The 21,127-nt window shown below is 43.2% G+C and overlaps 2 protein-coding genes across 2 annotated transcripts; both read right to left on the bottom strand.

Annotated features, from left to right (window-relative positions):
• Nucleotides 1–2,042: 2,042 nt before the first annotated feature.
• On the bottom strand, nucleotides 2,043–6,950 carry LOC128981928 (uncharacterized). The gene has a single exon (XM_054400923.1). The coding sequence runs from the start codon at nucleotides 6,948–6,950 to the stop codon at nucleotides 2,043–2,045; it is 4,908 nt and encodes a 1,635-aa protein (XP_054256898.1).
• A 6,269-nt stretch (nucleotides 6,951–13,219) lies between these two features.
• LOC128981934 (uncharacterized) lies at nucleotides 13,220–18,496 on the bottom strand. Its single transcript, XM_054400929.1, has one exon. It carries the CDS (start codon nucleotides 18,494–18,496, stop codon nucleotides 13,220–13,222), a length of 5,277 nt encoding a protein of 1,758 aa, XP_054256904.1.
• Nucleotides 18,497–21,127: the final 2,631 nt, after the last annotated feature.

The raw sequence follows: 21,127 nt of genomic DNA, 5'->3' as shown, positions 1-21,127 counted from the left end.
CCTGGATATACTGTCAAATCTTTTCTAGCTCTTACCGTTTTCGAGCTACATCCGGTTGAAAAAAAAGTGTTTTTTCGTTTTCAGAGGTCCGCCGTTTTGGATTTTTGGGTGGGTTAAAATTTGAAAATGGGACTTTTGCATATTCCACCGGTAATGTAAGATCTTTTACTACAATACTACGCAAATTTGAAGTCTCTAGCACGTTTCTAAACGATTCATATGACCATACCAAAGTCGGGAATTTTCAATGTTATTTCCCATAAGAATAACAAGGGGGGGAAATTCGAGATTACGGGGGGGGTTAATGTAAAAAAATGCGACTTTTTAGGATTTTCCCGTGGGTTTGGGCCCAAGACCTACAAGTGTGCCAAATTTCAGATCTCTAGCTCATCTAGAAGTGGTCTAGAATTAGTATCCCCATTGAGTGAGTGAGTTACACATCGGGCTGTATAGTTATTTAGATAAACTCGCCTTTGGCTCGCTGGGGGCTCCGCCCCCAGGCCCCCTAGCTGTTACTCGTCATTAGCGGTGGGATGAAAGGGCGTGATTGTCGGAAAATGTCTAGAAGGAAAAATGTAGCTTTTGAGAACGTCCTTGGTCGTTTGACACCAAGACCAACAATCCTACCAAATTTCAGATCTCCAGCTAATCTAGAAATGGGTAAACGTGATTTTGACCGATGTCCCTGTAAGAATAACATTGAGGGGAATTAATTCAATAGTAGAATAGAGTTCAGTTGAAACAAAGCAGGCAGTGAAACATGGCTATATTGCGTTATATCAAAACAATTTACGAATGTATTTGAGGAGGCTGGCAAGTTAATATCAAGCTCAATCTTCAAGAACCCCTTATAAAAGAATTTAATTATAAAGTTGCGGTAAGAGAATATGTTAGTAAAGTATTTTTACAACTGAGTGTTTGGTCAAACGAAGTGATAATATAATTGGGGTTGTAATAGCGAAAATGGATATTGAAGTAATAACTAGTTCACAATATACATTACAGTAGATTGATAAGTATGGCATATATTCAGTTCCGCCACGGGGAGGCCAAGAAACGTCGGAACCATTTATACAATTATTTACAAATGTACAATTTAGTAAACTTTTGTATACGATAAGTAGATTGATAGGTATGTAGATTGATAAGTTAATAAGTTGATAATAGTAAAAGTTCCGCCAGGAGGAGGCCAGGAAACGTCGGAACCATATTTGCAATTATTTAAAAATGTACACATCATCGTAAATATTCATGTATATGTTAATGAAAATAGATGAAGTTATTTTTGTTTCCCTGTCAGTTAGCCACAAACTGTATGGCATATCCAGTTCCACCACGGGGAGGCCAGGAAACGTAGGAACCATATTAATTTACAATTATTTATATTAACAGTTATAGTATTTCAAGTAAAAAGATGTTAGTAAATATTTATAAATTTATTAATGAAAATAGATCAAGTAATGTTTGTTTCCCTGTCGGTTAGCCATAAACTGCAAGGCATATCCAGTTCCGCCACGAGGAGGCCAGGAAATGTCGGAACCATATTTACAATTATTAACACATGTAAAAGTCAGTAAAATTTGGTATAAGATAAGTAGATTGATAAGTGAATAAGTTGATAATAGTAAAGTGTTATATTAATAAAATAGATTATAGTAAATATTCATGTATATATTTATTAAAATAGATCAAGTAATGTTTGTTTCCCTGTCGGTTAGCCATAAACTTTATGGCATATCCAGTTCCGCCACGAGGAGGCCAGGAAACGTCGGAACCATATTTACAATTATTTACCAATATACAAGTTAGTAAACTTTACTAACTACCTAAAGAATTATAAACAACAACTTAACTAACTAATAAAAAGAAGAAAAAAATATATACAACAACGGGGACTTTTGATAAGGCAGGCCCCCTATCGTACTGCCAAACTAGAATACTAAAAACACACGAAAAACGACTTATTTCTAAAGAAAAAACTAAACGAAAATATATACAACAACCTACAGCTAAAGTCAAGTCAGGGTGAAGTCAAGTCAGGGTTAGAGGAGGAGATCGTCATACACGATATTTTTCGCGTATGCGATTCCACCTTGGACACGATCGGGACGGACAAGGACGACTATATGGTCTGGATGCCTGACTCTACTAAGCAGGACGTACAACTGACCATGAGTGAAACAGTCACTGCGAAGATCGACTCCGACGCGATCAATCGTCTGGCCCTGGCTTTTGTGGCCAGTCATGGAATATGCCAGCATGAGAGGAAACTGAAGACGGCGGACACGAAGCGGTGACCCCTCGACGAACGGGAAAACGAATTGAATCCGGGGAATACAAATCGGATCCTGTTGTCCAGGGAGTCGCACTGTGATCAGACGAGGTCTTATTGCAGTCACGATCACTTTAGTGCCGTTTACGAGTCCGCTGTCAATGTTCAGGTTTCTCATGACGAGACACACGGAGCCAATCTTGAGTCGCAGGACATGGTCTGGTACACCCTTGCCAGTAGCTTGGTTCAACAAGTGAACGTCTACATCCATACCATCGTCGTTCTCCTTGTCCACAGAATCAGCACTTCTCAACTCATGAACGACGCCGTCCATCAGGTTGAGGACGGTGTTGTTGATCTGCTGGACATTGGCGTTCATGGTCGAAAGAATGGACCTGCCAGCAATTCTGTCTGTGTTGTGTAGGTCACAAGCAGGAAACACAAAATCTATCAAGTCGGGAAGGGATGTCACGTATTTCACACCGGACAGTGGGATCAGGGCAACAGAGTCACGGCCTTCCCCAAATGGAACAGATGAAATTGTTCCATTGCCTACTTGGAGGAGGAAGTCAGAGTAGGCAGTGGACCCAGAAGTCCGGTGAGGAGTGGAGAGAGAAAAGATTTTGAAACTTGACCACAGAGATGACGCACACAGTGATACACAGGCAATGTCGGCCGGAGTACGAGCCTTGGCAACAACTGGTGCGATCTGACGGAAATCTCCGCAGCAGATAAAGATCTTATTCCCGAATGACTCAGGTGAATTCATGAGATCACGCAGAGATCTGTCGATGATTTCAAAAATGTACCGGTGAGCCATCGGGGCCTCATCAAAAACTATGAGCTGTGCGGCTCTGATGAGTTCTGCCCGCTGAGATCCGTTGGTCAAGTTCCAATATCCAGTGCCATCGCCGAGATCAAGTGGTAGCCGAAACATGCTATGTGCTGTCGTGCCACCAGGCAGATTACCAGCGGCAATGCCGGAGCTAGCGACAGCAATAGCGACTTGGTTACGACTACGGACGTAAGCGAGAATTACGTGTATTAGGAAGGTCTTGCCGTAGCCTCCGGGTCCGTCAAGGAAAATCAATTTTGTTGATCGACGATCGACTTGGCCCTGTAGTAGAGACCGAACATAATCGAAGACCGCCCTCTGGTCGCGGGAAAGTTTAGGTTCCCACTCATCTACAAGCGATCTCTGACGATTTTCACCGTAGATGAGAAGTTCCCTCCCCAGTTCGGTCGTGTCGTCGTCTACAGTAGGGAGACCGTGGTCGGCCAAGCAGGATCCCTGACGTCGAAGGCTTCGATCGATCTCAATCAGAGCCAGCTTGTACGCAACCTCGTGATCAAGAGGATTCCGCTCCAAATGGTCTTCGCACAATGCGTCACGGAAAGCATCCCACAAGAGGGCCGCAGGAGCTCCCATGTTGCACAGAAGGACAAAGAAAGAGCGGAGCCTCGGGCCGACCATGAAACGAGCTGCTTCCTTGAGGGCTTGGTGGTACTCGTCCTCGTCCTCAACCAAACCGAGGGTGCGCGCAACCTGTTGATATGTCGTGCAACCATCACCACCACGAGCGAGCAGGTCGGCGTATCCCCGGCACGGAATGACCATCAAAATGAGCCTAAGAAAGTACTGCTCGCTTCTGTTTGGCGAGACCCAGAAGAGACGACAGATCTTTTGACCACGCTTTCTTGAGGTAAGGAAATGCCTGCCGTCTGGATGGTCGTACACCTCAGCATTACTAGGGCGTTTGTTATGAATAACGTACTGCTCGAAAAAAGACTGGTAGGTTAAATCGTCGAATACCGAGTCAAGAGGCCTATTGAAATACAAGAGCAGGTCAGAGGTAGCTCCCGAAGTGGCGTGTGTCACGTTGTTAGGGCGGAAGCACACAGTCTGTTTTCCCTCTAGGTGGACAGGGAGACAATCGACTGTGGGCTCAGACTTTGAGATGGGAAAGTCCAAGAGACGCCAGCATGCATCGCTGGCTCCCACCATACGCTTTGTGACGTAGTGCTCAACTTCATCGTCTTGTTTACTAAGAGGAGTAACTTTGACGTTCTGAAGCGAGCCACCCTTCATGAGGTATTTAAACAGATACTTGATCACACGCCGAGTGGAAGCCACCTCCAAGTTGATGTGCGCCTCGTATTTAAGAAGTAATGCTGAGTTGTACGGCACGACCCAGCCGTCATGTACAGGAATGGATCTGTTCCTTGACGTTATGCTGCCCTCATTATCATAGTCTCGCCGGTACTTAACAAAACCCCTCTCGTCTACATGGGTTGATTCACAGGGAGGTTTGGGGAAAAATTTAGAACAGCTGCCTTTGGCAGTGTCCCAGCAAGGGAAGTCGGTCCTGTGATCCGTACCACAAGGGCCGTGGATCATGTGCCGCAGAACCAACGCCCTTAATCGGCCTCCTGCCTCCTCCGGAGATGGAATGTCAGCGCGGATGAGGGAGTCTATGTCCGAAGCCTGTACTGGTCCATCGCCTTCGATTTTAAACACGATGTGGGCATGTGGAAGGCCCCGCATCTGCATCTCGATGACGTGGACTATGTAGACAGACCGACCGAACATAGCTCCGCTGCGCAGATCGCGGAGGAGTTCCAGCAGTTTGATATAGAAAACTCTGCAGGCCGTGCTGGGATCACTGCGACCGCTATTCCGTGGACATGCTTTTTTGTTCTCCTCCCAAGTCGCACTATAAGTGAATGTGAGAAAAAATGTGGGGAAGCCGAGACGTGAGACCAATGCCATAGCATTCTCGTATCGAAGTTTCATGTATCTCGGCCCCCCGGTAAACGAACTTGGGAGGTAAACCTTTCCAGCTTGTACCCCACCCTCCCCCTGAACGGTCTCGTCATTGTTAATGTCGTGTAGCACCTGACGTCCACCACGATTCGCCGCTTCAATCTCATCCAACGGCCCTATCCTCATGGCATTTTCAGCTGCCTTCGTCTGCGTGAACTTGATGTAGTTGAGCTTCTCGTCCTCGTATCTGGCATACATTTCGACCTGCCATGCTTGAGACAGTCGGCCGAAGTGTGAGAAACGAGGCTCAGACAGCAGAAGGCAACGGGAATAATCATACTGGGACAATTTGTTGTTGTAATTGTCACGGCGACCAATATGCCAGCCCAAAGTGCCTTGAGGATAGAGGAGAGGGTATTGGAAGGGCTCCATGAGAGGACTAAAAAGGTTAATAGAAGTGGGTCGTCCGGATCCAACTTTCCAAACGGAAAGCTTGCGGGGCTCGTACACTGTCTCGTCGGTGCTTATGACAGCGTGCACCTCAACGCCTGTTTGCCTGTCTCCTAGAACGGGACCATGGGTAGATCTACTTGTCACTTGGAAATCCAAGTGAGCGTTCACAGCTGGCTCACTACCCAAACGCCGATAGTGAGCGACGTATGGATTCTGCTGTGACATGTACCGAGTGATGGAGTCAACAATGTCACCATCAAGTAATCTACCCAAGGCAATGTTCCGCCGTTCTTCACCGTCGTCGATATACAGACGAGAACGATTTACAAACTGAACGTCCCCAGTCTTGGTAGTGAACTTTTGACCGGGGTCGGACAGATTGTAGACCTGGTGGTACATTCTCCCTTCGATCTTAAAGAAAGATAGACCACTGGGGTGTCTGTACCCACCAGATACTTCCAAGGCACTAAACGCAAACAGGTCGTTGTAGGCACGAGCCCTATCGAGAAAACGCCGATCCGAATAGAAGGATTCATCAAGAGGGCTTAGATCAAGGACGTTGTATGCCCCTTGTCCGCAACACCACTTCTTCCTACCCTTTTCCTCCTCAAAAAGTGGAGCGCCACAGTGCATACACTTAAAAATATCATTGTCCCAAAGACTAACTTTTTTAAGACTAAAAGCTGGAATATCATTCAACAGCTCCCCCTTCCAAGACCCCATTGGACCGTGATCAGAAATGCTTCGAGCAAGTGAAGCAGGCAAGTGACGAAGATCGGAAAACAACGGATTATGTAACCGAAAAATCTGCACCCTTTGTCGAGAGGCATCAGGATTTCGTTGGCTGTATCGACCAACCGCCTCCCTGTTGACCTCAGGGTGAGTTTGGCTATAGCGATGTACAGCCTCCCTGTTGACTTCAGGGTGCGTTTGGCTGTAACGGTCAGCAGCAGCTCTGTAAATCTCAGGATGGTTTTGAGAATAAACCTTATTTTTCCCTCTGATTTGATCAGGGTGCGTCTCCCGATACTTTTTCTTCGCCGCATTCACTTGCTCTTCCCGCGTAGTTTCCAAAACTTTCGGGCGCCCACGTTTTACCTTTTTAGGTCTCCCGGGACATTTTTTTGGGCTTGAAACTGTCTGGGAGGGGGGGATAGGTTGTGGATCATTATCGTCACGTTCGATCGACCGGACAGCGAAGTCAATTGAAAACCTAAGTTTCATGATGCTGTACTGTCCGCCGACGAACGCACAATTCACCAACAACAGTGAGGCTAGTGTAGGGAAACTCCCACATACAAATAACCTAGCCTTGTTTTTATCTGGATCTACGTCTCTTCGGCGGGTTTCATTAACGGCGTGAGAGTCGAAAAGATACAATTGTTCTCTATGACGCCAAATTGCGACGGTGACTAATTGCCCCGTGAATAAAAACCCACCGTCGAGAGAATCCCCGGGCATGGTACTCTCCAAAGTGGACGTCAAAGATTTAACGGCCTCATCCAAGCCATTAACGCAAGTCGGGTACTACCCGTTACTGACATGCGTCATATCATCAACGCAAATCTGTTTGTCATCAATATCAAAATTCCGTGACAGTTCCTCGGGGTAAAGGTACCTGCCAACAACGCAATACTCACGGCGAGATTTCTTATACAAGCAATCGCCGGCCGTGAGTATTTTATCAATGGCAGTTGTATTGAAACCACCGCAGAAAACGTGCCAGGAGAGGGCACAGGCTGCATTAGCCGTGCACTGAGCATTGCTACTCTCTCCGAATCTTGGGTCTCCCTGATGGAACGACCCAGCAGCAACGCAAGAGTAATCCATACTATCAATACGTACGGTAAACTCGTATGGATCGCAAAAATAGAAAAATAATAGTCCCAATAGGATTAAGCGATAGTGAAACTTTAACAGGTGTAGTCAAATCAGGTAGCAAAAATAAGAGCGAGAACCAACTCACTATATACAGGATTACCGATTAACGCGTACTGCATGACCAATGACCCGCCATTTTATTTTTTTTTAGGCGTTTTAATTTTAAATTTAACTACAAGGAGTTATTCTTTAAAGATAAAAAGAAAATAATTTAAAAATTTGTCCAAAAAGTAATTTTAAAAATTAAAAACAAGTCGAAAACCAAACAAATTTTCGGAAAATCTAAAAGTAGGGCGTTTTTTTAGGGGTGAAGGGCCTGATTTTTTGAAAACACCTAAGAGGGTTTTGTAGAAAATTTAATTCCTGTTCCTGGATATACTTTCAAATCTTTTCTAGCTCTTACTGTTTTCGAGCTAAATCCGTTTGAAAAAAACGTGTTTTATCGTTTTCAGAGGTCCGCTATTTTGGATTTTTGGGGGGGTTAAAATTTGAAAATGGGACTTTTGAAAATTTCACCATTAGCTTATGATCCCTTAATACAATACTACCAAATTACAAGTCTCTAGCACATTTCTAAACGATTCATATGACCATACCAAAGTCATTATATTTCAATCTTATTCTCCATAAGAATAACACGGGGCTCGTAAAAGTGGCAAAAAACCTTCAAATTTTGAGATTAAAATTAAGTTTTGGGGTCAAGGAGTAAAGTTACGAAAAAACATGTAATGAGTAAAATTTAAAATAAAGTAAGGAGAATGCAAAGCAATAATAATTTTTGAAAAAATAAATTATTTAAGTATGAAAACATGGCGAAAACCGGTAAAAATTTAATAAAAATTTACCAAATTTTGAAAGTAGGGCGTTTTTTGAAGCTGAAGGAGTGCGATTTTTGGAAAACGCCTAACAGGGTTTTGTATAAAATTTAATTCCTGTTCCTGGATATACTCTCAAATCTTTTCTAGCTCTTACTGTTTTCGAGCTACATCCGGTTGAAAAAAAAGTGTTTTTTTCGTTTTCAGAGGTCCGCCATTTTGGATTTTTGGGTGGGTTAAAATTTGAAAATGGGACTTTTGCATATTCCACCGGTAATGTAAGGTCTCTTACTACAATACTACGCAAATTTGAAGTCTCTAGCACGTTTCTAAACGATTCATATGACCATACCAAAGTCGGGAATTTTCAATGTTATTTCCCATAAGAATAACAAGGGGGGGAAATTCGAGATTACGGGGGGGGTTAATGTAAAAAAATGCGACTTTTTAGGATTTTCCCGTGGGTTTGGGCCCAAGACCTACAAGTGTGCCAAATTTCAGATCTCTAGCTCATCTAGAAGTGGTCTAGAATTAGTATCCCCATTGAGTGAGTGAGTTACACATCGGGCTGTATAGTTATTTAGACTCGCCTTTGGCTCGCTGGGGGCTCCGCCCCCAGGCCCCCTTTTAATAGTAGCCGTGATGAGAAATTGTCACGGGGGACAGGATGTTGTCCGGAAACATTTTTGCTTTTTGCGTAAAAGACGTAGTGATAACTTGGCAGTTGCGAAGTATTCCATAGGGGGGTTGTTTAGTGCAAACCAAACCAGTCTTGGCATGTTAGAGTCTCGATGTAGGGCCGGTGCTATGATGAATTAAATTTGCTAAGTCACAACCCTAAAACTTTCTTCACATCAATAAGCATCGATATAAAGTCTTGGGAGTTAGAGTGAGGTAAAATAATATTTTAAAATAATCTTAGGCCCCCTTCGGGGGCGGGGGGTTGGTAAAAATCATCGGCATGAAGAATGGACCCCTTGCGCAGTCAAAATCACCAAAAATAGGGAAAATAAGGTAAAATTTCAGGTTTAAACACGAATTTGGGGTGGGAAAGATGGGAAAAATTAAACTAAACGCATGGCTCAATCATATCCTGGTTGAAGTTCGTTCGCTACGCTCACTCACCTTTAGTTTGGAGCTCGTTTGCTGCGCTCACTTGCCTTCAGGTTAGCTCGTTCGCTACGCTCACTCACCTTTAGGTTGGAGCTCGTTCGCTGCGCTCACTCACTTTTAGGTTGGAGCTCGTTCGCGACGCTCACTCACCTTAAGGTTGGAGCTTGTTCGCTGCGCTCACTTGCCTTTAGGTTAGCTCGTTCGCTAAGCTCACTCACCTGTTGGTTGCAAATTAGCTATTGTCATAAATTAAAAAAAATAATAGGGCTGCACCCTGTTGCTAATGGTAAAATTTTATTAATGGGGATGAAAGAGGGGGGGTTAGAATGGGATTGGTCTAAATATCCATAATTCACCTACTTACATTTAGATCTCGTTTGCGTGTACAGTATAAGCATGTTAATCTTCTATAAGGAATACGTTAAAAAAGAGTTAAAAACTACCTTTTTGATTTAAAACCCGCCATTTTAAATTTTTTAGCACGTTGAAATTATAGAAGGTCACTCAAAGGATTTTCTTTTCAACGTTAAGACCATAAAAAGTACATATATATGGACGAAAAGTCGTTTTATAAATTAAAAACAAAAAAAATCAAGAATTTTCAAAATTTTTTGAAGTAGGGCGTTTTTTGAAGGTGAAGGAGTCAGATTTTCGATATGATCCCTTCTTTGAGAAAAGTGTCTTGTAGAAAATTTAATTCTGAACCTACGATTTTCCCTCAATTCGATTCTAGCTCTTACCGTTTTCGAGCTACAGCAGTTGTAAAAAAACGTGTTTTTCCCAAAAACTAGGGTTTTAAGGGATTTCTTTTAATGGGTTTCGGTTGGAAAAGACTAAATTTTGGGGATTTCTGGATGGTTTGGTACCCAGACAAACTTTTACAAAAAATTTCAGCTCCGTAGCAACTCTAGAAGTGACAAAAATGCTTTTTCTGTCGCCAAACGCCCATATTTCACCTACTGACGTTTGCTTGTCGAAGCATGTTAATTCTCCATAAGAAATACGTAAAAAAATAATATTTTCGATTAAATATCCGCCATTTTTAATTTTTTTAGTACGTTAAAATTATAGAAGGTCACTTGAGGCACTTTCCTTTCAATGTTGGGAGCATAAAAAGTACAAATATACGAACGAAAAGTCGTTTTAAAAATTAAAAACACGTAAAAAAATCGAGCATTTTCAAAATTTTGGAAGTAGGGCGTTTTTTGAAAGGGAAGGAGTGCGATTTTCGAAAAACGCTTAATAGTGTCTTGTAGAAAATTTCATTCCAAACTCACGATTTTTCCTCAAATCGATTCTAGCTCTTACCGTTTTCGAGCTACAGCCGATTTAAAAAAACGTGTTTTTCCAAAAACCGGGATTTTAATGGAATTTTTTTTGGGGGGGATGAATTTTGAAAATGGGGTTTTTACGAACTTCACCGGTAACATAAGATCCTATAGTGCAATACTACGCAAATTCCAAGTCTCTAGCATTTTTCTAAACGGTTCAGATGAGCGTACGAAAGTCGGTATTTTTCCCATAAGAATAACATGGGGGGAGAAATTGTTAATTTAGGGGGGGTTGAAAGGGGAAAATGCTACTTTTCGGAATTTTCCCGGGGGTTTGGGCACTAGACCTACAAAACGCCGAAAATTTCAAGTCTCTAGCTCATCTAGAAGTGCCCAAACATTAGTATACCTGATCAGTGAGTTACACATCGGGCTGTATAGTTAATTAGATTTTAATAGTTTTTGAAAAACAAAATTATTTAAGTATGAAAACATGGCGAAAACCGGTAACAATGTAATAAAAATTTACCAAATTTTGAAAGTAGGGCGTTTTTTTAAGCTGAAGGAGTGCGATTTTTGGAAAACGCCTAAGAGGATTTTGTGTAAAATTTAATTCCTGTTCCTGGATATACTCTCAAATCTTTTCTATCTCTTACCGTTTTCGAGCTATATCCCTTAAAAAAAACGTGTTTTGTCGTTTTCAGAGGTCCGCCATTTTGGATTTTTGGGGGGGTTAAAATTGGAAAATGGGACTTTTGCGAAACTCACCGTTAATTTAAGATCCCATAGTACAATACTACGCAAATTTGAAGTCTCTAGCACGTTTCTAAACCGTTCAGATGTGCACACCAAAGTCGGCCATTTTTAATGTTATTCCCCATAAGAATAACATGGGGGGGAAACCCTTAATTTCGGGGGGGTTAAAATTTAAAAATGTAACTTTTTGGAATTTTCCCGGGGGTTTGGGCACTAGACCTACAAAACACCGAAAATTTCAAGTCTCTAGCTCATCTAGAAGTGGTCTAGAATTTGTATACCTGAGTCAGTAACACATCGGGCTGTATATTATTTAGACTCGCCTTAGGCTCGCTGGGGGCTCCGCCCCCAGGCCCCCTAGCTGTTACTCGTCATTAGCGGTGGGATGAAAGGGCGTGATTGTCGGAAAATGTCTAGAAGGAAAAATGTAGCTTTTGAGAACGTCCTTGGTCGTTTGACACCAAGACCAACAATCCTACCAAATTTCAGATCTCCAGCTAATCTAGAAATGGGTAAACGTGATTTTGACCGATGTCCCTGTAAGAATAACATTGAGGGGAATTAATTCAATAGTAGAATAGAGTTCAGTTGAAACAAAGCAGGCAGTGAAACATGGCTATATTGCGTTATATCAAAACAATTTACGAATGTATTTGAGGAGGCTGGCAAGTTAATATCAAGCTCAATCTTCAAGAACCCCTTATAAAAGAATTTAATTATAAAGTTGCGGTAAGAGAATATGTTAGTAAAGTATTTTTACAACTGAGTGTTTGGTCAAACGAAGTGATAATATAATTGGGGTTGTAATAGCGAAAATGGATATTGAAGTAATAACTAGTTCACAATATACATTACAGTAGATTGATAAGTATGGCATATATTCAGTTCCGCCACGGGGAGGCCAAGAAACGTCGGAACCATTTATACAATTATTTACAAATGTACAATTTAGTAAACTTTTGTATACGATAAGTAGATTGATAGGTATGTAGATTGATAAGTTAATAAGTTGATAATAGTAAAAGTTCCGCCAGGAGGAGGCCAGGAAACGTCGGAACCATATTTGCAATTATTTAAAAATGTACACATCATCGTAAATATTCATGTATATGTTAATGAAAATAGATGAAGTTATTTTTGTTTCCCTGTCAGTTAGCCACAAACTGTATGGCATATCCAGTTCCACCACGGGGAGGCCAGGAAACGTAGGAACCATATTAATTTACAATTATTTATATTAACAGTTATAGTATTTCAAGTAAAAAGATGTTAGTAAATATTTATAAATTTATTAATGAAAATAGATCAAGTAATGTTTGTTTCCCTGTCGGTTAGCCATAAACTGCAAGGCATATCCAGTTCCGCCACGAGGAGGCCAGGAAATGTCGGAACCATATTTACAATTATTAACACATGTAAAAGTCAGTAAAATTTGGTATAAGATAAGTAGATTGATAAGTGAATAAGTTGATAATAGTAAAGTGTTATATTAATAAAATAGATTATAGTAAATATTCATGTATATATTTATTAAAATAGATCAAGTAATGTTTGTTTCCCTGTCGGTTAGCCATAAACTTTATGGCATATCCAGTTCCGCCACGAGGAGGCCAGGAAACGTCGGAACCATATTTACAATTATTTACCAATATACAAGTTAGTAAACTTTACTAACTACCTAAAGAATTATAAACAACAACTTAACTAACTAATAAAAAGAAGAAAAAAATATATACAACAACGGGGACTTTTGATAAGGCAGGCCCCCTATCGTACTGCCAAACTAGAATACTAAAAACACACGAAAAACGACTTATTTCTAAAGAAAAAACTAAACGAAAATATATACAACAACCTACAGCTAAAGTCAAGTCAGGGTGAAGTCAAGTCAGGGTTAGAGGAGGAGATCGTCATACACGATATTTTTCGCGTATGCGATTCCACCTTGGACACGATCGGGACGGACAAGGACGACTATATGGTCTGGATGCCTGACTCTACTAAGCAGGACGTACAACTGACCATGAGTGAAACAGTCACTGCGAAGATCGACTCCGACGCGATCAATCGTCTGGCCCTGGCTTTTGTGGCCAGTCATGGAATATGCCAGCATGAGAGGAAACTGAAGACGGCGGACACGAAGCGGTGACCCCTCGACGAACGGGAAAACGAATTGAATCCGGGGAATACAAATCGGATCCTGTTGTCCAGGGAGTCGCACTGTGATCAGACGAGGTCTTATTGCAGTCACGATCACTTTAGTGCCGTTTACGAGTCCGCTGTCAATGTTCAGGTTTCTCATGACGAGACACACGGAGCCAATCTTGAGTCGCAGGACATGGTCTGGTACACCCTTGCCAGTAGCTTGGTTCAACAAGTGAACGTCTACATCCATACCATCGTCGTTCTCCTTGTCCACAGAATCAGCACTTCTCAACTCATGAACGACGCCGTCCATCAGGTTGAGGACGGTGTTGTTGATCTGCTGGACATTGGCGTTCATGGTCGAAAGAATGGACCTGCCAGCAATTCTGTCTGTGTTGTGTAGGTCACAAGCAGGAAACACAAAATCTATCAAGTCGGGAAGGGATGTCACGTATTTCACACCGGACAGTGGGATCAGGGCAACAGAGTCACGGCCTTCCCCAAATGGAACAGATGAAATTGTTCCATTGCCTACTTGGAGGAGGAAGTCAGAGTAGGCAGTGGACCCAGAAGTCCGGTGAGGAGTGGAGAGAGAAAAGATTTTGAAACTTGACCACAGAGATGACGCACACAGTGATACACAGGCAATGTCGGCCGGAGTACGAGCCTTGGCAACAACTGGTGCGATCTGACGGAAATCTCCGCAGCAGATAAAGATCTTATTCCCGAATGACTCAGGTGAATTCATGAGATCACGCAGAGATCTGTCGATGATTTCAAAAATGTACCGGTGAGCCATCGGGGCCTCATCAAAAACTATGAGCTGTGCGGCTCTGATGAGTTCTGCCCGCTGAGATCCGTTGGTCAAGTTCCAATATCCAGTGCCATCGCCGAGATCAAGTGGTAGCCGAAACATGCTATGTGCTGTCGTGCCACCAGGCAGATTACCAGCGGCAATGCCGGAGCTAGCGACAGCAATAGCGACTTGGTTACGACTACGGACGTAAGCGAGAATTACGTGTATTAGGAAGGTCTTGCCGTAGCCTCCGGGTCCGTCAAGGAAAATCAATTTTGTTGATCGACGATCGACTTGGCCCTGTAGTAGAGACCGAACATAATCGAAGACCGCCCTCTGGTCGCGGGAAAGTTTAGGTTCCCACTCATCTACAAGCGATCTCTGACGATTTTCACCGTAGATGAGAAGTTCCCTCCCCAGTTCGGTCGTGTCGTCGTCTACAGTAGGGAGACCGTGGTCGGCCAAGCAGGATCCCTGACGTCGAAGGCTTCGATCGATCTCAATCAGAGCCAGCTTGTACGCAACCTCGTGATCAAGAGGATTCCGCTCCAAATGGTCTTCGCACAATGCGTCACGGAAAGCATCCCACAAGAGGGCCGCAGGAGCTCCCATGTTGCACAGAAGGACAAAGAAAGAGCGGAGCCTCGGGCCGACCATGAAACGAGCTGCTTCCTTGAGGGCTTGGTGGTACTCGTCCTCGTCCTCAACCAAACCGAGGGTGCGCGCAACCTGTTGATATGTCGTGCAACCATCACCACCACGAGCGAGCAGGTCGGCGTATCCCCGGCACGGAATGACCATCAAAATGAGCCTAAGAAAGTACTGCTCGCTTCTGTTTGGCGAGACCCAGAAGAGACGACAGATCTTTTGACCACGCTTTCTTGAGGTAAGGAAATGCCTGCCGTCTGGATGGTCGTACACCTCAGCATTACTAGGGCGTTTGTTATGAATAACGTACTGCTCGAAAAAAGACTGGTAGGTTAAATCGTCGAATACCGAGTCAAGAGGCCTATTGAAATACAAGAGCAGGTCAGAGGTAGCTCCCGAAGTGGCGTGTGTCACGTTGTTAGGGCGGAAGCACACAGTCTGTTTTCCCTCTAGGTGGACAGGGAGACAATCGACTGTGGGCTCAGACTTTGAGATGGGAAAGTCCAAGAGACGCCAGCATGCATCGCTGGCTCCCACCATACGCTTTGTGACGTAGTGCTCAACTTCATCGTCTTGTTTACTAAGAGGAGTAACTTTGACGTTCTGAAGCGAGCCACCCTTCATGAGGTATTTAAACAGATACTTGATCACACGCCGAGTGGAAGCCACCTCCAAGTTGATGTGCGCCTCGTATTTAAGAAGTAATGCTGAGTTGTACGGCACGACCCAGCCGTCATGTACAGGAATGGATCTGTTCCTTGACGTTATGCTGCCCTCATTATCATAGTCTCGCCGGTACTTAACAAAACCCCTCTCGTCTACATGGGTTGATTCACAGGGAGGTTTGGGGAAAAATTTAGAACAGCTGCCTTTGGCAGTGTCCCAGCAAGGGAAGTCGGTCCTGTGATCCGTACCACAAGGGCCGTGGATCATGTGCCGCAGAACCAACGCCCTTAATCGGCCTCCTGCCTCCTCCGGAGATGGAATGTCAGCGCGGATGAGGGAGTCTATGTCCGAAGCCTGTACTGGTCCATCGCCTTCGATTTTAAACACGATGTGGGCATGTGGAAGGCCCCGCATCTGCATCTCGATGACGTGGACTATGTAGACAGACCGACCGAACATAGCTCCGCTGCGCAGATCGCGGAGGAGTTCCAGCAGTTTGATATAGAAAACTCTGCAGGCCGTGCTGGGATCACTGCGACCGCTATTCCGTGGACATGCTTTTTTGTTCTCCTCCCAAGTCGCACTATAAGTGAATGTGAGAAAAAATGTGGGGAAGCCGAGACGTGAGACCAATGCCATAGCATTCTCGTATCGAAGTTTCATGTATCTCGGCCCCCCGGTAAACGAACTTGGGAGGTAAACCTTTCCAGCTTGTACCCCACCCTCCCCCTGAACGGTCTCGTCATTGTTAATGTCGTGTAGCACCTGACGTCCACCACGATTCGCCGCTTCAATCTCATCCAACGGCCCTATCCTCATGGCATTTTCAGCTGCCTTCGTCTGCGTGAACTTGATGTAGTTGAGCTTCTCGTCCTCGTATCTGGCATACATTTCGACCTGCCATGCTTGAGACAGTCGGCCGAAGTGTGAGAAACGAGGCTCAGACAGCAGAAGGCAACGGGAATAATCATACTGGGACAATTTGTTGTTGTAATTGTCACGGCGACCAATATGCCAGCCCAAAGTGCCTTGAGGATAGAGGAGAGGGTATTGGAAGGGCTCCATGAGAGGACTAAAAAGGTTAATAGAAGTGGGTCGTCCGGATCCAACTTTCCAAACGGAAAGCTTGCGGGGCTCGTACACTGTCTCGTCGGTGCTTATGACAGCGTGCACCTCAACGCCTGTTTGCCTGTCTCCTAGAACGGGACCATGGGTAGATCTACTTGTCACTTGGAAATCCAAGTGAGCGTTCACAGCTGGCTCACTACCCAAACGCCGATAGTGAGCGACGTATGGATTCTGCTGTGACATGTACCGAGTGATGGAGTCAACAATGTCACCATCAAGTAATCTATCCAAGGCAATGTTCCGCCGTTCTTCACCGTCGTCGATATACAGACGAGAACGATTTACAAACTGAACGTCCCCAGTCTTGGTAGTGAACTTTTGACCGGGGTCGGACAGATTGTAGACCTGGTGGTACATTCTCCCTTCGATCTTAAAGAAAGATAGACCACTGGGGTGTCTGTACCCACCAGATACTTCCAAGGCACTAAACGCAAACAGGTCGTTGTAGGCACGAGCCCTATCGAGAAAACGCCGATCCGAATAGAAGGATTCATCAAGAGGGCTTAGATCAAGGACGTTGTATGCCCCTTGTCCGCAACACCACTTCTTCCTACCCTTTTCCTCCTCAAAAAGTGGAGCGCCACAGTGCATACACTTAAAAATATCATTGTCCCAAAGACTAACTTTTTTAAGACTAAAAGCTGGAATATCATTCAACAGCTCCCCCTTCCAAGACCCCATTGGACCGTGATCAGAAATGCTTCGAGCAAGTGAAGCAGGCAAGTGACGAAGATCGGAAAACAACGGATTATGTAACCGAAAAATCTGCACCCTTTGTCGAGAGGCATCAGGATTTCGTTGGCTGTATCGACCAACCGCCTCCCTGTTGACCTCAGGGTGAGTTTGGCTATAGCGATGTACAGCCTCCCTGTTGACTTCAGGGTGCGTTTGGCTGTAACGGTCAGCAGCAGCTCTGTAAATCTCAGGATGGTTTTGAGAATAAACCTTATTTTTCCCTCTGATTTGATCAGGGTGCGTCTCCCGATACTTTTTCTTCGCCGCATTCACTTGCTCTTCCCGCGTAGTTTCCAAAACTTTCGGGCGCCCACGTTTTACCTTTTTAGGTCTCCCGGGACATTTTTTTGGGCTTGAAACTGTCTGGGAGGGGGGGATAGGTTGTGGATCATTATCGTCACGTTCGATCGACCGGACAGCGAAGTCAATTGAAAACCTAAGTTTCATGATGCTGTACTGTCCGCCGACGAACGCACAATTCACCAACAACAGTGAGGCTAGTGTAGGGAAACTCCCACATACAAATAACCTAGCCTTGTTTTTATCTGGATCTACGTCTCTTCGGCGGGTTTCATTAACGGCGTGAGAGTCGAAAAGATACAATTGTTCTCTATGACGCCAAATTGCGACGGTGACTAATTGCCCCGTGAATAAAAACCCACCGTCGAGAGAATCCCCGGGCATGGTACTCTCCAAAGTGGACGTCAAAGATTTAACGGCCTCATCCAAGCCATTAACGCAAGTCGGGTACAACCCGTTACTGACATGCGTCATATCATCAACGCAAATCTGTTTGTCATCAATATCAAAATTCCGTGACAGTTCCTCGGGGTAAAGGTACCTGCCAACAACGCAATACTCACGGCGAGATTTCTTATACAAGCAATCGCCGGCCGTGAGTATTTTATCAATGGCAGTTGTATTGAAACCACCGCAGAAAACGTGCCAGGAGAGGGCACAGGCTGCATTAGCCGTGCACTGAGCATTGCTACTCTCTCCGAATCTTGGGTCTCCCTGATGGAACGACCCAGCAGCAACGCAAGAGTAATCCATACTATCAATACGTACGGTAAACTCGTATGGATCGCAAAAATAGAAAAATAATAGTCCCAATAGGATTAAGCGATAGTGAAACTTTAACAGGTGTAGTCAAATCAGGTAGCAAAAATAAGAGCGAGAACCAACTCACTATATACAGGATTACCGATTAACGCGTACTGCATGACCAATGACCCGCCATTTTATTTTTTTTTAGGCGTTTTAATTTTAAATTTAACTACAAGGAGTTATTCTTTAAAGATAAAAAGAAAATAATTTAAAAATTTGTCCAAAAAGTAATTTTAAAAATTAAAAACAAGTCGAAAACCAAACAAATTTTCGGAAAATCTAAAAGTAGGGCGTTTTTTTAGGGGTGAAGGGCCTGATTTTTTGAAAACACCTAAGAGGGTTTTGTAGAAAATTTAATTCCTGTTCCTGGATATACTTTCAAATCTTTTCTAGCTCTTACTGTTTTCGAGCTAAATCCGTTTGAAAAAAACGTGTTTTATCGTTTTCAGAGGTCCGCTATTTTGGATTTTTGGGGGGGTTAAAATTTGAAAATGGGACTTTTGAAAATTTCACCATTAGCTTATGATCCCTTAATACAATACTACCAAATTACAAGTCTCTAGCACATTTCTAAACGATTCATATGACCATACCAAAGTCATTATATTTCAATCTTATTCTCCATAAGAATAACACGGGGCTCGTAAAAGTGGCAAAAAACCTTCAAATTTTGAGATTAAAATTAAGTTTTGGGGTCAAGGAGTAAAGTTACGAAAAAACATGTAATGAGTAAAATTTAAAATAAAGTAAGGAGAATGCAAAGCAATAATAATTTTTGAAAAAATAAATTATTTAAGTATGAAAACATGGCGAAAACCGGTAAAAATTTAATAAAAATTTACCAAATTTTGAAAGTAGGGCGTTTTTTGAAGCTGAAGGAGTGCGATTTTTGGAAAACGCCTAACAGGGTTTTGTATAAAATTTAATTCCTGTTCCTGGATATACTCTCAAATCTTTTCTAGCTCTTACTGTTTTCGAGCTACATCCGGTTGAAAAAAAAGTGTTTTTTTCGTTTTCAGAGGTCCGCCATTTTGGATTTTTGGGTGGGTTAAAATTTGAAAATGGGACTTTTGCATATTCCACCGGTAATGTAAGGTCTCTTACTACAATACTACGCAAATTTGAAGTCTCTAGCACGTTTCTAAACGATTCATATGACCATACCAAAGTCGGGAATTTTCAATGTTATTTCCCATAAGAATAACAAGGGGGGGAAATTCGAGATTACGGGGGGGGTTAATGTAAAAAAATGCGACTTTTTAGGATTTTCCCGTGGGTTTGGGCCCAAGACCTACAAGTGTGCCAAATTTCAGATCTCTAGCTCATCTAGAAGTGGTCTAGAATTAGTATCCCCATTGAGTGAGTGAGTTACACATCGGGCTGTATAGTTATTTAGACTCGCCTTTGGCTCGCTGGGGGCTCCGCCCCCAGGCCCCCTTTTAATAGTAGCCGTGATGAGAAATTGTCACGGGGGACAGGATGTTGTCCGGAAACATTTTTGCTTTTTGCGTAAAAGACGTAGTGATAACTTGGCAGTTGCGAAGTATTCCATAGGGGGGTTGTTTAGTGCAAACCAAACCAGTCTTGGCATGTTAGAGTCTCGATGTAGGGCCGGTGCTATGATGAATTAAATTTGCTAAGTCACAACCCTAAAACTTTCTTCACATCAATAAGCATCGATATAAAGTCTTGGGAGTTAGAGTGAGGTAAAATAATATTTTAAAATAATCTTAGGCCCCCTTCGGGGGCGGGGGGTTGGTAAAAATCATCGGCATGAAGAATGGACCCCTTGCGCAGTCAAAATCACCAAAAATAGGGAAAATAAGGTAAAATTTCAGGTTTAAACACGAATTTGGGGTGGGAAAGATGGGAAAAATTAAACTAAACGCATGGCTCAATCATATCCTGGTTGAAGTTCGTTCGCTACGCTCACTCACCTTTAGTTTGGAGCTCGTTTGCTGCGCTCACTTGCCTTCAGGTTAGCTCGTTCGCTACGCTCACTCACCTTTAGGTTGGAGCTCGTTCGCTGCGCTCACTCACTTTTAGGTTGGAGCTCGTTCGCGACGCTCACTCACCTTAAGGTTGGAGCTTGTTCGCTGCGCTCACTTGCCTTTAGGTTAGCTCGTTCGCTAAGCTCACTCACCTGTTGGTTGCAAATTAGCTATTGTCATAAATTAAAAAAAATAATAGGGCTGCACCCTGTTGCTAATGGTAAAATTTTATTAATGGGGATGAAAGAGGGGGGGTTAGAATGGGATTGGTCTAAATATCCATAATTCACCTACTTACATTTAGATCTCGTTTGCGTGTACAGTATAAGCATGTTAATCTTCTATAAGGAATACGTTAAAAAAGAGTTAAAAACTACCTTTTTGATTTAAAACCCGCCATTTTAAATTTTTTAGCACGTTGAAATTATAGAAGGTCACTCAAAGGATTTTCTTTTCAACGTTAAGACCATAAAAAGTACATATATATGGACGAAAAGTCGTTTTATAAATTAAAAACAAAAAAAATCAAGAATTTTCAAAATTTTTTGAAGTAGGGCGTTTTTTGAAGGTGAAGGAGTCAGATTTT

The sequence above is a fragment of the Macrosteles quadrilineatus genome, unplaced genomic scaffold, assembly GCF_028750875.1.
Source record: "Macrosteles quadrilineatus isolate MER2022 unplaced genomic scaffold, UCM_ALF_1.0 Scaffold_58__1_contigs__length_771172, whole genome shotgun sequence".
Lineage (NCBI taxonomy): Eukaryota > Metazoa > Arthropoda > Insecta > Hemiptera > Cicadellidae > Macrosteles > Macrosteles quadrilineatus.
The sequence above is the reverse complement of the archived record's forward strand: the minus strand, read 5'-3'. Positions and strand labels throughout refer to the sequence as shown.

Coding starts and splice junctions, on each gene's coding strand:
- LOC128981934 (XM_054400929.1), bottom strand. CDS start 18,496: ATGGATTACTCTTGCGTTGCTGCTGGGTCGTTCCATCAGGGAGACCCA.
- LOC128981928 (XM_054400923.1), bottom strand. CDS start 6,950: ATGCCCGGGGATTCTCTCGACGGTGGGTTTTTATTCACGGGGCAATTA.